The sequence below is a fragment of the Amblyraja radiata genome, chromosome 3, assembly GCF_010909765.2.
Source record: "Amblyraja radiata isolate CabotCenter1 chromosome 3, sAmbRad1.1.pri, whole genome shotgun sequence".
NCBI lineage: Eukaryota > Metazoa > Chordata > Chondrichthyes > Rajiformes > Rajidae > Amblyraja > Amblyraja radiata.
Window position 1 is genome coordinate 59,711,926 of NC_045958.1, and position 15,285 is coordinate 59,727,210.

The 15,285-nt window shown below is 44.3% G+C and overlaps 1 protein-coding gene across 1 annotated transcript; it reads left to right on the plus strand.

Moving 5' to 3' along the window:
• Positions 1-2,794: 2,794 nt before the first annotated feature.
• LOC116971558 (interleukin-8-like) lies at positions 2,795-14,304 on the plus strand (the record flags this gene model as incomplete). The annotated part of the gene is made up of 6 exons (XM_033018791.1): positions 2,795-2,815; positions 6,457-6,471; positions 7,320-7,329; positions 11,765-11,900; positions 12,897-12,980; positions 14,235-14,304. Coding segments are annotated over 6 exons (336 nt in total), but the record flags the coding sequence as incomplete, so codon positions are not given.
• Positions 14,305-15,285: the final 981 nt, after the last annotated feature.

Below are 15,285 nucleotides of genomic sequence, written 5' to 3' on the forward strand. Positions count from 1 at the left end.
AGAGGGGTGGGGGAGGAGAGGAGGGGGAGAGAGGTGTGGGGTGGGGGGGAGATGGGGTACCACCATGAGGTACCACCTCCAGTTTAAATTCCATTTGGAATATTTTGGAGGACCAAGAAACCAAGAACCAAGAACCCTAACGGAGGCACTCCATTTGTTTTACCCACCCTTCCCCCATTTTCTCTGCAATCAAAAACTACCTTGTTTTCTCACTTGGTACACAAAATTGCTGGGGAAACTCAGCTGGTGCAGCAGCATCTATGGAGCGAAGGAAATAGGCGACGTTTCGGGCCGAAACCCTTCTTCAGACTGATTTTCTCACTTTCTCATTTCTGACAGGTGTTCTTGGATATCAAATATGAAGCTTTTCTCTTCCCACAGAGGTTGTCTGACCTGCTGAGTATTTTCAGTTTTTTAAATTTTTAACGCAAACGCAGGTCACTCGACTGAAAGTCAGGGGTCAGTTCAATTCATTCGTCACTATCCAGGCATTGACATGAGGTAGTAGCAAGTTTGGGGCAATAGTCCTAGCATTGGGATTGATGACTAGTCCCATTCTGGCTCTACATCTCCACCCAGAGCCAGATCCAATTCATCCTCTGCATCATTTTGAATAATGGACAGATCACCACTACACAGAGCATGTGGCCAGTGAGGAGCCACTAAACCTAGTCCAGTTGATCCAGACTTCATGTTGATCTCACCTGGTTTCTTGCTTCCTGGCTTCCTCACTCCTCTCACTTTGGAGTATATCTTGTGGCAATACCAAACTAAACAGATGGTTTACCAAGCTGTGATGCATCCAGATAGGATGCTTTCTATGGCGCATCTATAGAAATTGGTAAGAATAATTTGAGACATGTTGGATTTCCATCGCTTTCTGTGGATGTGGAAGCATTAATGCATTTTCTTGGCCATAGTTTCAATGTGGTTGAATCTGAACTAATTATTGGTGATATTTACACGTACGAACTTGAAACTCTCGACTATCTCCACTTTAGCACCATTAATGCAGAATGGGGTGCGTATTCCACCCCTTTTCCTTGGCAGAATTTCACCCCTTTTCCTGAAGTCGAAGATGCTCCTTCATTTTGCTGACATAGATACATAGACACATAGAAAATAGGTGCAGGAGTAGGCCATTCGGCCCTTCGAGCCTGCGCCGCCATTCAATATGATCATGGCTGATCATCCAACTCAGTATCCCGTACCTGCCTTCTCTCCATACCCCCTGATCCCTTTAGCCACAAGGGCCACATCTAACTCCCTCTTAAATATAGCCAATGAACTGGCCTCAACTACCCTCTGTGGCAGAGAGTTCCAGAGATTCACCACTCTCTGTGTGAAAAAGTTTCTTCTCATCTCGGTCCTAAAGGATTTCCCCCTTATCCTTAAGCTGTGACCCCTTGTCCTGGACTTCCCCAACATCGGGAGCAATCTTCCTGCATCTAGCCTGTCCAACCCCATAAGAATTTTGTACGTTTCTATAAGATCCCCTCTCAATCTCCTAAATTCTAGCGAGTATAAGCCAAGTCTATCCAGTCTTTCTTCATATGAAAGTCCTGACATCCCAGGAATCAGTCTGGTGAACCTTCTCTGCACTCCCTCTATGGCTATAATGTCCTTCCTCAGATTTGGAGACCAAAACTGTACGCAATACTCTAGGTGTGGTCTCACCAAGACCCTGTACAACTGCAGAAGAACCTCCCTGCTCCTATACTCAAATCCTTTTGCTATGAAAGCTAACATACCATTCGCTTTCTTCACTGCCTGCTGCACCTGCATGCCTACTTTCAATGACTGGTGTACCATGACACCCAGGTCTCGCTGCATCTCCCCTTTTCCTAGTCGGCCACCATTTAGATAACAGTCTGCTTTCCTGTTTTTGCCACCATAATGGATAACCTCACATTTATCCACATTATACTGCATCTGCCAAACATTTGCCCACTCCCCCAGCCTATCCAAGTCACCTTGCAGTCTCCTAGCATCCTCCTCACAGCTAACACTGCCCCCAAGTTTAGTGTCATCCGCAAACTTGGAGATGTTGCCTTCAATTCCCTCATACAGATCATTAATATAAATTGTAAATAGCTGGGGTCCCAGCACTGAGCCTTGCGGTACCCCACTAGTCACTGCCTGCCATTGTGAAAAGGACCCGTTTACTCCTACTCTTTGCTTCCTGTTTGCCAGCCAGTTCTCTATCCACATCAATACTGAACCCCCAATACCGTGTGCTTTAAATTTGTATACTAATCTCTTATGTGGGACCTTGTCGAAAGCCTTCTGAAAGTCCAGATACAACACATCCACTGGTTCTCCCCTATCCACTCTACTAGTTACATCCTCGAAAAATTCTATAAGATTCGTCAGACATGATTTACCTTTCGTAAATCCATGCTGACTTTGTCCAATGATTTCACCACTTTCCAAATGTGCTGCTATCCCATCTTTAATAACTGACTCTAGCAGTTTCCCCACTACCGATGTTAGACTAACTGGTCTGTAATTCCCCGTTTTCTCTCTCCCTCCCTTCTTAAAAAGAGGGGTTACGTTTGCTACCCTCCAATCCTCAGGAACTACTCCAGAATCTAAAGAGTTTTGAAAAATTATCACTACTGCATCCACTATTTCTGGAGCCACTTCCTTAAGTACTCTGGGATGCAGCCTATCTGGCCCTGGTGATTTATTGGCCTTTAATCCATTCAATTTACCCAACACCACTTCCCGACTAACCTGGATTTCACTCAGTTCCTCTATCTCCTTTGACCCGCGGTCCCCTGCTATTTCCGGCAGATTATTTATGTCTTCCTTAGTGAAGACGGAACCAAAGTAATTATTCAATTTGTCCGACATATCCTTGTTCCCCATGATCAACTCACCTGTTTCTGACTGCAAGGGATCTACATTTGTTTTAACTAATCTCTTTCTCTTCACATATCTATAAAAACTTTTGCAGTCAGTTTTTATGTTCCCTGCCAGTTTTCTTTCATAATCTATTTTCCCTTTCCTAATTAAGCCCTTTGTCCTCCTCTGCTGGTCTCTGAATTTCTCCCAGTCCTCTGGTATGCTGCTTTTTCTGGCTAATTTGTATGCATCATCTTTTGCTTTGATACCATCCCTGATTTCCCTTGTTATCCACGGATGCACTACCTTCCCTGATTTATTATTTTGCCAAACTGGGATGAACAATTTTTGTAGTTCATCCATGCAGTCTTTAAATACCTTCCATTGCATATCCACCGTCAACCCTTTTAGAACTAATTGCCAGTCAATCTTGGCCAATTCACGTCTCATACCCTCAAAGTTACCTTTCTTTAAGTTCAGAACCGTTGTTTCTGAATTAACAATGCCACTCTCCATCCTAATGAAGAACTCAACCATATTATGGTCACTCTTGCCCAAGGGGGCACGCACAACAAGACTGCTAACTAACCCTTCCTTATTACTCAATACCCAGTCTAGAATAGCCTGCTCTCTCGTTGGTTCCTCTGCATGTTGGTTTAGATAACTATCCGGCATACATTCCAAGAAATCCTCTTCCTCAGCACCCCTGCCAATTTGATTCACCCAATCTATATGTAGATTGAAGTCACCCATTATAACTGTTTTGCCTTTGTTGCACGCATTTCTAATTTCCTGTTTGATGCCATCCCCAACTTCACTACTACTGCTAGGTGGCCTGTACACAACACCCACCAGCGTTTTCTGCCCCTTAGTGTTTCGCAGTTCTACCCATACCGATTCCACATCCTCCAAGCTAATGTCCTTCCTTTCCACTGCGTTAATCTCCTCTCTAACCAGCAACGCTACTCCACCACCTTTTCCTTTCTCTCTATCCCTCCTGAATATTGAATATCCCTGGATGTTCAGCTCCCAGCCTTGGTCACCCTGGAGCCATGTCTCCGTGATCCCGACTATATCATAATCATTAATAGCTATCTGCACGTTCAACTCATCCACCTTATTACGAATGCTCCTTGCATTGAGACACAAAGCCTTCAGGCTTGTTTTTACAACGCTCTTACCCCTTATACAATTATGTTGAAAAGTGGCCCTTTTTGATTTTTGCCCTGGATTTGTCTGCCTGCCACTTTTACTTTTCACCTTGCTACCTATTGCTTCCGCCCGCATTTTACACCCCTCTGTTTCTCTGCTCACCCATTTAAGAACCCCACCACCTCTTATTCTCTGTTTATTATTGTTTTCTTCTTTCCCCCCTACATGTTGGGTCTGAATGCTTTCCTTCTCTGCCTCCTGCCTCACACACTGTCTACTAGCTTTCTCTATTTGAGTCCCTGACATTGTGCGAGAGGTTGTAGACTTGACACCATGCTAGTAAGCTCTCTATCTCTTCCTGGACTCCACCTTGTAGTTGTTCGAGATCCAGCCCACTCTAGTGGTTTCATCTTTTAACTTGATGGTAGGTCTAACATTTTTGGGGGAATTTTCATAACTCTAAAATCACCAGGGAAATCATAGGATCCTGTGAGCTGGTTTTGATTTTGCAGTGGAATCTAATGGCTAAAGGTTGATTGGCATTAAAGGATGACTGTGCTTTGTACTGAATGTTCCTGGCATCTTTCATAGACCAATTTCACAGCATGTCCAAAGTGCATTTTTCTTTGTGTGTTAGCATAAGTGATGCATTTAAGATGTGGAGTCAGGTTTAAAGTCAATGGCTAACAGTGAGAGTTGCTATGGACTAGTGGTGAGAGTGCTATTGTCCATCGCAAACTGTAACACCAGGGTGCTCAGGGCAACAGTGCAATGGAATTTTTAGTGATGTAGCAACAATGGTATCATCTTGAAATGATTGTAGAAAGCACTTGTCAATAGATTTAATTAACTACGCTTGCCAAGTAGCAATAATTTACAATATTGAGCAATAATGTACAAAAAATGCACATTATCAATGCACATGATGCAACATAGCGGCACAATGGTGCAGCTGTAGATTTGCTGCCATACAGAGCCAGAGACCCAGATTAGATCCTGATTACGGCTTCTGTCTGGACTGAATTTGTATGTTTTCCACCTGACTGCGGGTTTTCCGCGGGTACATCGGTTTCCAACTATACTCCAAAGATGTGCAGGTTTGTAGCTTAATTTGACCTGTAAATTGTAAATTGCCCCTAGTATGTAGGATAGTGTTAATGTACAGGGATCGCTGGTTGGCACAGACTAGGTAGGCTAAAAGGTCTGTTTCTGTGTCGTATCTCTAGATTTAACTATCTCTAAATTAAAATACAGAGCGTCTCATGTAAAATTTATAAAAAGTGGCAATTTGTCAAGAAACCTTTTGCGATTTGCTGACTTTTGCCTTTTTTGCCCACAAGATCCTGCTGATTTAACCAATGATAATGGTGCATGCACTATTCCATCAAATCAATCTATTTTAATAAATTGCTGTTTACATGGAGATAAAGTGATATGGAATAAGCCATTCGGTCGATCATACCCATGCCAACTACTATATTTACCTCTAGTCCAATTTACCCACATTTGGTTCAAAGCCTTTTATGCTACGGCTTGTCTGGATGTCTTTTTAATGTTGTGAGAGTGTTTGCCTCCATCACCTCCTCAGGCAGGGTGTTCCACGTTACAACCACTCTCTGGGTGACAGAATAACCTCTCAGATTTACCCTCCTGCTATTACCCTCTTTGTTTAGAGGCTTCCGCCAAGGGAAAAATATTCCTATTGTCAATCTACCTCCCTCACATCCAGCCCACCACCTATTTGTGTCATTGTGCAGCTTCATGGAAGGTTCCTGTAATCAATTTTTTTGTTGATAAAATACATCTCTTGCTGCTCCTGAACACATCATCAGTGATGTAACCTGGGGTCATTGGGTGTTTCAGGCTTTTCAACATAAGACACCCTCGCCTAGGCGACCCAGCCGTGGTTGATCAGACCACGACTTGTGTTCAGGTGGCATTCGCTCCTCCCCATGGACCTCCTCTCCTGATCCAGAGCCATCTCGAGGCCTTCTCCGCTGCCTCTGTGGTTTTCTTGAAAGCTCTTCTCCTCTCCATTCCATTGATTCCCAGTGCACTCAAGGCTTTGTAGAACAATTGTCTTGCAAAACCTCTCCAGCCAACCTCGATGGGCATACACCTTGCATTCCAGCCCTCCTTATGGCAGTCTATGGCCAGCTCTTCATACTTGGCCATCTTCCTCTTGTGGGCCTCCTCCAGACGGTTCTCCCACGGCACTGTCAGTTCAAAGAAGACGATGATTTTGGTCGCCTCTGAGACAGGAGGATGTCTGGCCTCAGGGTGGTCGTGACAATGTGCCGTGGGAACTTCAGCTATTTCAACACGTCTACAGAAAGCTGCCAGTCCTGCACAGTCGCCAGGATTCCTGGCAGATTCTAGGCTGCCGTTGTTCTTGGCAGCTGCACTCCGGCCTTCATGAATGTGATCATCTGGGTGGTGGGGCGTGCTCGTCTGCAGCTGCTGATTCTCATGCTGATGGCTTTTGCAATGGGTTTAAGAACCTGATCGTGGTGCCAGGTGTACCGGCCCTGCCCCAGAGCCTTTGGGCAGCAGCTCAGGATGTGTTCCAACGTCCCCTTGCCTGAGCATTGCAGGCAATCCGGAGATTCCGCTTTGCCCCAGATGAAGAGGTTCGATGGGCTGGGCAGGACATCATACACTGCCTGGACCAGGAACTTGATGCGCTGTGGTTCAGTAGGCTCAGTCCATGTGACTTTTCGGTCCATGACCTGTTCCCACCTTGTGCAGACCCCTGCTGCCTCATGCAAACCGCTCTGTTAGTTTATTAAAACATTTTATTGACAGTTGGAGTCATATCCCATTTATGCCTGTATACATAAAGAAAATAATGAACTAACAATCTTGGTTGTACAAGAATTCCACAGTCAGGAGTTCAAACAGCAGCTGTTCCAAACTACAATTGAAGTATCTTCTCCCCGCCCCCCCCATCAGTCTGAAGAAGGGTTTCGGCCCGAAACTTGCCTAATTCCTTCACTCCATAGATGCTGCTGCACCCGCTGAGTTTCTCCAGCATTTTTGTGTACCTTCAATTTTCAGCATCTGCAGTTTCTTCATAAATACAATTGAAGTATATTGCTTTTTAGAATTTATTGAACTTTTTGGTGTTTACTATGGTATCTTCTGAGTACTATGTTTCTATACCTGTTGAGCTACAGTAAGTAAGAATTCTATTGTTCCCTTTTGGGACATACAGTGCATTCAGAAAGTATTCAGACCCCTTCACTTTTTCCACATTTTGTTACGTTACAGCCTTATTTTAAAATGGTTTAAATTCACTTATTTAATCATCAATACCTCAGAATGAAGAAGGTAATACAGATGTTTAGAAACGTTTGCAAAGTAATTGAAAATAAATAAATGAAATATCACATTTACATTTTCTTTTTTTTCTTTTATTTATATAGCACATTTTTAGTCAACTTGCATTGACCCCAAAGTGCTTCACATAATTACATTCACACACACAGGCAAAGATGGGTGAAGTGTCTTGCCCAAGGACACAACGACAGTATGCACTCCAAGCGGGATTCGAACCAGCTACCTTCCGGTTGCCAGCCGAACACTTAGCCCATTGTGCCATCTGTTACATAAGTATTCAGACCTTTTGCTATGACGCTCAAAATTGAGCTTAGGTGCATCCTGTTTCCTTTGATTGTCCTTGAGATGTTTCTACAACTTGAGTGGAGTCCACCAGTGGTAAATTAAATTGATTGGTCATGAATTGGAAAGGCACACACATGTCTATATAAGGTCCCACAGTTGACAGTGCATGTCAGAGCAAAAACCAAGCCATGAAGATGCGAGGATTGTCCGTAGACCTCCGAGACAGGATTGTGTGAAAATACAGATATTGGGAATGATATCTGCAGATTGCAGATCCCAAAGATCACAGTGGCAATAGGCAATAGACAATAGACAATAGGTGCAGGAGTGCTGCACTCCCTCAATAGCAAGAATGTCCTTCCTCAAATTAGGGGACCAAAACTGTACACAATATTCCAGGTGTGGTCTCACTAGGGCTCTGTACAACTGCAGAAGGACTGCTTTGCTCCTATATTTGATTTCTCTTGTTATAAAGGCCAAATTGCCATTCACTTTCTTCACTGCCTGCTGTACCTGCATGTTTACTTTCATAGACTGATGTACAAGGACCCCCAGATCCCGCTGTACTTCCCCATTTCCCAACTTGACGCCATTTAGATAGTAATCTGCATTCCTGCTTTAGCTACCAAAGTGGATAACCTCACATTTATCCGCATTAAACTGCATCTGCCATGCATCTGCCCACTCCCCCAACCTGTCCATCACCCTACATTCTCATAGCATTCTCCTCACAGTTCACACTGCCACCCAGCTTTGTGTCATCTGCAAATTTGCTAATGTTACTTTGAATCCCTTCATCCAAATCATTAATGTATATTGTAAATAGCTGCGGTCCCAGCACCGAGCCTTGCGGTACCCCACTAGTCACTGCCTGCCATTCTGAAAGGGACCCGTTAATCCCTACTCTTTGTTTCCTGTCTGCCAACCACTTCTCTATCCATGTCAGCACTCTACCCACAATACCATGTGCCCTAAGTTTGCCCACTAATCTCCTACGTGGGACCTTATCAAATGCTTTCTGAATGTCCAGGCACACTACATTCACTGGCTCCCCCTTGTCCATTTTCCTAGTTACATCTTAAAAATATTCCAGAAGATTAGTCAAGCATGATTTCCCCTTTGTAAATTCATGCTGACTCGGACCGAACCTGGTACAGCTATCCAAATGTTAGGCTATCTCATCTTTTATAATTAATTGACTCCAGCATCTTCCCCGCCACCAATGTCAGGCTAACTGGTCTCCGTCATTCGTAAATGGAAGAACTTTCGAACCACCAGGACTTCATAGAGCGGGCTGGCTTGCCAAAGTGATCAATTGGGGGAGAAGGGCCTTGGGCAGGGAGGTGACCTAGGACCTGATGGTCACTCTGACAGAGCTCCAGAGTTCTTCTATGAAGATGGGAGAACCTTCCAGAAGGACAACTATATCTGCAGCACTTCTCCAATCGGGCCTTTATGGTAAAGTGGCCGGACGGAAGGGACTCCTCAGTAAAAGGCACATGACAGCCCGCTTGGAGTTCCCAAAAGGCACTTAAAGGATTCTCTGGTCTTATGAAACCAAGATTGAACTCTTTGGCTTGAATGCCAAGCATCACATGTGGAGGAAACCAGGCACGGCTCATCACCTAGCCAATATGGTGAAGCATGGTGGTGGCAGCATCATGCTGTGGGGATGTTTTTCAGCGGCAGGTACTAGGATTAGTCAGGATTAAGGGAAAGATGAACGGAGCAAAGTACAGAGAGATCCTTGATGAAAACCTGCTCCAGAGCGTTCTGCACCTCAGACTGGGGCAGAGGTTCACCTTCCAACAGGACAATGGCCCTAAGCACGCAGCCAAGACATTGCAGGAGTGGCTTTGTGACAAGTCTGTGAATGTCCTTGAGTGACCCAGCCAGAGCCCGGACTTGAACGCGATCGAAAATCTCTGGAGGGACCTGAAAATAGCAGTGCATCAACGCTCCCCATCCAACCTGACAGAGCTTGAGAGGATCTGCAGAGAAAATGGGAGAAATTACCCATACAGATTTGCCAAGCTCTAGGATGTAATCGCTGCCAAAGGTGCCTCAACAAAGTATTGAGTAAAGGATCTGAATACTTATGTAAATGGGATATTTCAGTTTTTTCTTTTTAAATACTTTGCCGAAATTGCTAAACACCTGTTTTCGCTTTTTTATTATGGGGTGTTGTGTGTAGATTGATGATAAAAAAAATAATTTAAATCAATTTTAGAATAAGGCTGTAACATAACAAAATGTGGAAAAAGTGAAGGGGCCTGAATACTTTCTGAATGCACTGTATGACAATAAATACACTCCTGACTCTTTCAATTTAGATAACCTCATGAAGTTGGTTTCAACCATAGCTGCTAAGATCGTAAAAGCTCAAGGTCCATAACAAGCCATTCCTTATCTGCTTCATTCCCAGTTGTTTCCAAAATTTGTCCTTCAGGAGTATTTCCTCTTGATGCCCATTAATTTTAGTTTTGCCAGTGCTTTTGGCAAGCTCTTTCAAGTGCTGCTTTAATATCAAGGGCAGGTTGGAATATAAATCTTTGTTGCTCTTGGTGGCTGAACAAGAGTGTCAAATAATAGAGATCCTGCAGGATGTCATATGCTCAGGTAGATGAATCTGAATAACAATGTTTGTAATATTGGTTAGAAGAACAATGTTGACCAGAGCTGTAGATTACATATTATCCCGGAGAATAAACAGAGAATCTCCGGGAGAACATGTAATCTACTGCTTGGTCAACATTGTTTTGAAGCCAATTGGAAGTCTTCAATTTACTTTGTACAATCCCTTTTGGGCAGATGCCAACATGGAAATTGCTAGATTACTAAACTAGTTCATATCCAGCCTATAAAACCAGTGACTTGGTAGTGAAGAAGCAGAATCTTGTCTGAACTGAAATAATTAAGAGCTAAAGAAGGAAAGATGAGCTGCAGATACACCTTCACCATCGTGGCCGTGCTGGTGCTCTCTGGTCTTTTGACAGATGGTAAGAGAATTATTGTGCTCATCTAGTATTATGATCAATTTATTAACTAACTGAGAAATACAGCCTGTCGGAGAAATCGTTTTGATGTAATATGATGGTAGAGCTGCTGTCTCGCAACACCAGAGACTTGGGTTTAATCCTGACCACAGGTGCCGCCTGTGTGGAATTTCCATGTTCTCCCTGTGAACGCATGGGTTTCCTCAGGGTGCTTCAGTTTCCGTCCACATGCCAAAGATGTACAGAATTGTAGGTGAATTGGTCTTTGTAAAAATTGTATGTAGAGAGTGGATGAGAAGGTGGGATAACATAGAACTAGTGTGAACAGGTAATCAATGCTCAGCAGGGAATTGGTGGGTTGAAGGGCCTGTTCCCCGACAGTATCTCTAAATTAATAATAAAAAATATGATTCATATCTCATTTTATGAAATGTATTCTTAGGCAAATCAGAACAAAGAAATTAATGTTCTGATACAAATTTCTTGGTGTAAAGATATAGAAATATTCTACAACTAATTTCCTGGAAAACCAATGGCAGCTGATAATACACTAATTTTAATTTTAGTTATTATATTCTACATTTTTTGATCAGATAAGACTGGCGTAACTATGCTCAAGAGCAACACGCTCCTTGCAAGCATTTTCTCTTACAGTTTTGACAATTCTATCCGTACATTTTTGCAAGTAATGTTCCTTGCTACTGGTTGTTTCAGTTCTGGAGAATTGGAAATAGCTGTGCTTAGTGTGTCGTTCCATTGGTGAAAAAAATCTGCCATAAAAAAACCTTAGAACTGTGTAGTATCAGCGGCATTTATACTGCAGCTTAAGGTCATGCAACGTTATAACTACTGAGTGGGGCACCTTGTGACTGCTGCTCCAGCAGGTACAAGAGTTGCATCTCTTTCTATGTTGCTACTGCCACAAATAAAGAAAATAAGTACATGTCCTCTTAAACATACTGTGTCATTCAGGAAGATTGTGGTCAAGCTTTCACCTAATCTGTTGAGCATATTATACATTATCAGCTAGTCAAAAACATGGACTAGAATATTTCAATGTGTGATGCGGTAAAGACACCAACAAACAAAATTGCTTTTGTGAAATAGAAACCGAATCTTAACATTTCAAATTTGTGTTTGTTCAGCTGATTCCATTGGAAGACTGGCACATAATCTGCGCTGCCGTTGCATCAATACATCATCTGTCTTTATCCACCCAAAGTACATGAAGATGTTAGAAGTCATCCCTTCTGGGCCACATTGCGAGAACACTGAAATCATGTGAGTAACTTTATCAGAAATAACATTTCTTGAGTGCTAGAATGATAATTTGATTCTCAGTTTAAACATTAATGGACACTTTCAGCAAATGCCCTGCATGCAGTAAGATTTAATGTAGTGGTGGAATATTTCAATACTATACAATACAATAATACTTTATTAGCCAAATATGTTTTGCAACATTGAGGAATTTAATTTGCCAAGTCAGTCATACAAATAAAAAGCAACAGAACACACAAAATACATTTTAACATAAACATCCACCACGGTGACTCCTCCACATTCCTCACTGTGATAGAAGGCGATAAGAAAATTAAATCTCTTCCCTTCTTTGTCCTCCTGCGGTCGGGGTCCTCAAGCATTCGGTTGACGGGACAATCTTGACTCACGTAGCCGCGGTGTTCGGACCCTACGCGTCACGGCGATCAAGCTCCTGCATCGGAGGGATCTCAGCTCCCCCGCACCGAGCGATCGGACTCCGGGTCGGGGCTTGTCGAACCTTTTGGGTCGCTGGAGCTCCCGACATCCATGGTCTCTCCCGAGACTGCGGGCTCTCGATGGTAAAGTCTGCAGGCTGCGGTTTGAGCATCAATCCCAGGCAAGGGATCAGCCCCGACGTCCATGCTCCGTGGTGGGACCAAGTCACCACGAGTGAGGCCTCCAGCTCCAAAATGTTAGGCTGCAGAGCGACCGGAGGCACGACCCAGAAAGTAATTGCATGTCCGGCAGGTTAAGAGACTGAAAAAAAAGTTCCACCACACCCCCTCCCACTCCCCACACATGAAACAAACCAGAGAACATTAAAGCAAACTTTCAAAACACACTAAAAATAACAAAAAAAAGTAAAAGCTGTTGGCGAGACTGCCAAAGCTGTACGGCGCCCCAGTGGTTTCACTGCTCTTGGGGATAAAAAGAAAATAGATTCAATTACATTTACTGCATATTTATCAATCTGATCAACTGTGAGTAAAAATTAACATATTTTAATTATTTCAGTGCTACAGTTTTAGATGGAAGGCAAACCTGTTTGAATCCAGAGACAAGATGGATGAAGAGAATGCTGAACCGGATTGAACAACGGTAAAAAATAGTTAATTATTTTTTACAAGAAAAACAATGCATGTGATGTCTATATTTTAACCATCCTTAAACATAAAATCGGTATTTCGGTGTTACCAACTCAGGGCTGCCGACTCTCACTCTCAAAGCTTTGAGCGTGAGAATCATGCATTTCAGCCAATTCTCACGCCCTCACGCTGATGACAGAATTCTCACGCTGTTTTCAGTCCCTGCACAGCAAAGATCCTATAGCGGAGCTATACGACCTTTGCTGCACCGTCTGTCTCTTTGCGCCACATGATAGCGATCTCTGTGGTCTGGTGAAGTGCGTCGGTTGACGGCTGTGAGTGACGTCGAGTCTCTTCTCTCTTGTTCGGATGTGCAGCCCAAAGATCCTATAGCGAGCTGTTGCTATAGGATCTTTGGTGCAGCCGCCGACAACATGAAGCAGCCGGAGATGGAACGGGGTAGCTCCCTGGCAGCGGCGGTCAGTGCCTCTGTGCTCCGGCTGCGAGTGCTGCACTGCCAGCCACCGCTGCAGCCTCGCTCCCTCCCTCCCTCATAAAGATCCTATAGCTCCTTCCTGCCCTTCAGCTCACACGGCAGCGCCAGCACCGCCAATCCACGCTGCACCGTGCCCGCCAGACTCTCAATTGGGCGTTCGGGGGAGAGAGAGGGAGGAGAAAGAGAGAGAGAAAGAGGGAGGGGGAGGAAAGAGAGGAATGGGGAGGAAAGAGGAGGAAAGAGAGGGAGGAGAGAGGGAGCATAGGGGGAGGAAGGAGGAGGGGAGGAAGGAGGGAGGGGTGGGGGGGGGAGGAGGGAGGAAGGGGAGGAAAGAGGGAGGGAGAGGGGAAGGAAGAGGGAGGAAAGAGGGAAGGGGAGGAGGGAAGGAGGGAGGGGGAAGGAAAATTGTGTGTGTGTGTGCCTTCCTGTGTGTGGCTCCATGTGTGTGTGTGAGTGCCTTCCTGTGTGTGTGTCTCCCTGTGTGTGTGTCTCCCTGTGTGTCTCCCTGTGTGTGTGTGTTTGTCTGTCTCCCTCTGTGTGTGGCTGTCTGTCTCCCTGTGTGTGTGTGTGTGTGTGTCTGTGTCCCTGTGTGTGTGTGTGTGCCTTCCTGTGTGTGACTCCATGTGTGTGTGTGTCTGTCTCCCTGTGTGTGTGGCTGTCTGTCTGTGTGTGTGTGTGTGTGTGTGTGTGTCTTGCTTTGTGAACTCTGCCAACTCTCACTCTTTGAGCGTGATTCTCATGCTGATGACAGAATTCTCACGCTGTCCTCAGTCCCTGCACAGTTTGTCTCTTTACGCCACGTCACACCGATCTGTACGGTCTGGAGAAGGGTGTCGGTTGACGGCTGTGAGTAACGTTGCATTTCTTCTCTTCTCTTCTTTCTTGGTTGGATGTGCAGCCGCCTACAAAGTGAAGCAACCGGAGATGGAACTAACCAGGTGAGTCAGTTGTAAAACATGGGGGGGGGGGGGGGGGCACCCAAATGAGGCCAAAAATATAGGACAGGGTTCGGCAACCTACGGTACACGGGCCAAATCCGACCCGTAACCCGAAAAACCGCGGTATTTTTTTTCAATTCGTTTTCGCGGGGTCAGGGCAGGCGAGCCGACCTGGGAACTGCAGCCAGTTCCTGGGATGCGAGCTGATCTGGGAACTGCAGCAAGTCCCTGGGCATGCAGAATGCCAACTTGATCATTATGGACAAATTGGGCCAGCCATTTAAATATGGTATAACTCTGACTATGCAGATCTGAATGGGCTTAATAATTACCATTTAAGCAAAATTGCTCCCACTTTCCCCATTTTGATTCTTTAGATTAATATCCCTTTGCTCTGTTAACAGCGTTAAAGTACTTATGAGGTAGAGTCAGGAAAGGGAACATGTTATTTTTTTTTAGTTTGCTTTAATTTGTTAGTTGATTGTCAGTTGACTGCCATAATTTCTGAAATGGTCTTAAAGTACCGCAGTAATAAGTGATTTTTGTCCAAACAATTGGAACTTGCATAAAATGTTTGCATTATTAGCAGGGCTGCCAACTCTCATGCATTTAGCGTGAGACTCACACATTTCACAAAATTCTCACACTCTCACGCTGATCACAAACTTCTCACGCTCAAAAATCTGCAGGTGCTGGAAATTCAAAATAAAGCAAAATTTGTTTTAGAGGTGAGTAAAAACCATGAGGGGAATATAAGGTGAATGCATAGTCTTTTTCCCGGGGTATGTGATTCAAGAACTAGAGGGCATTGGTTTAAAGCAGGGCTGTCAAACTACCGGCCCACGGGATGATTTGCGGGGAAAAAAAGTTGTTTAGTTTCTCCC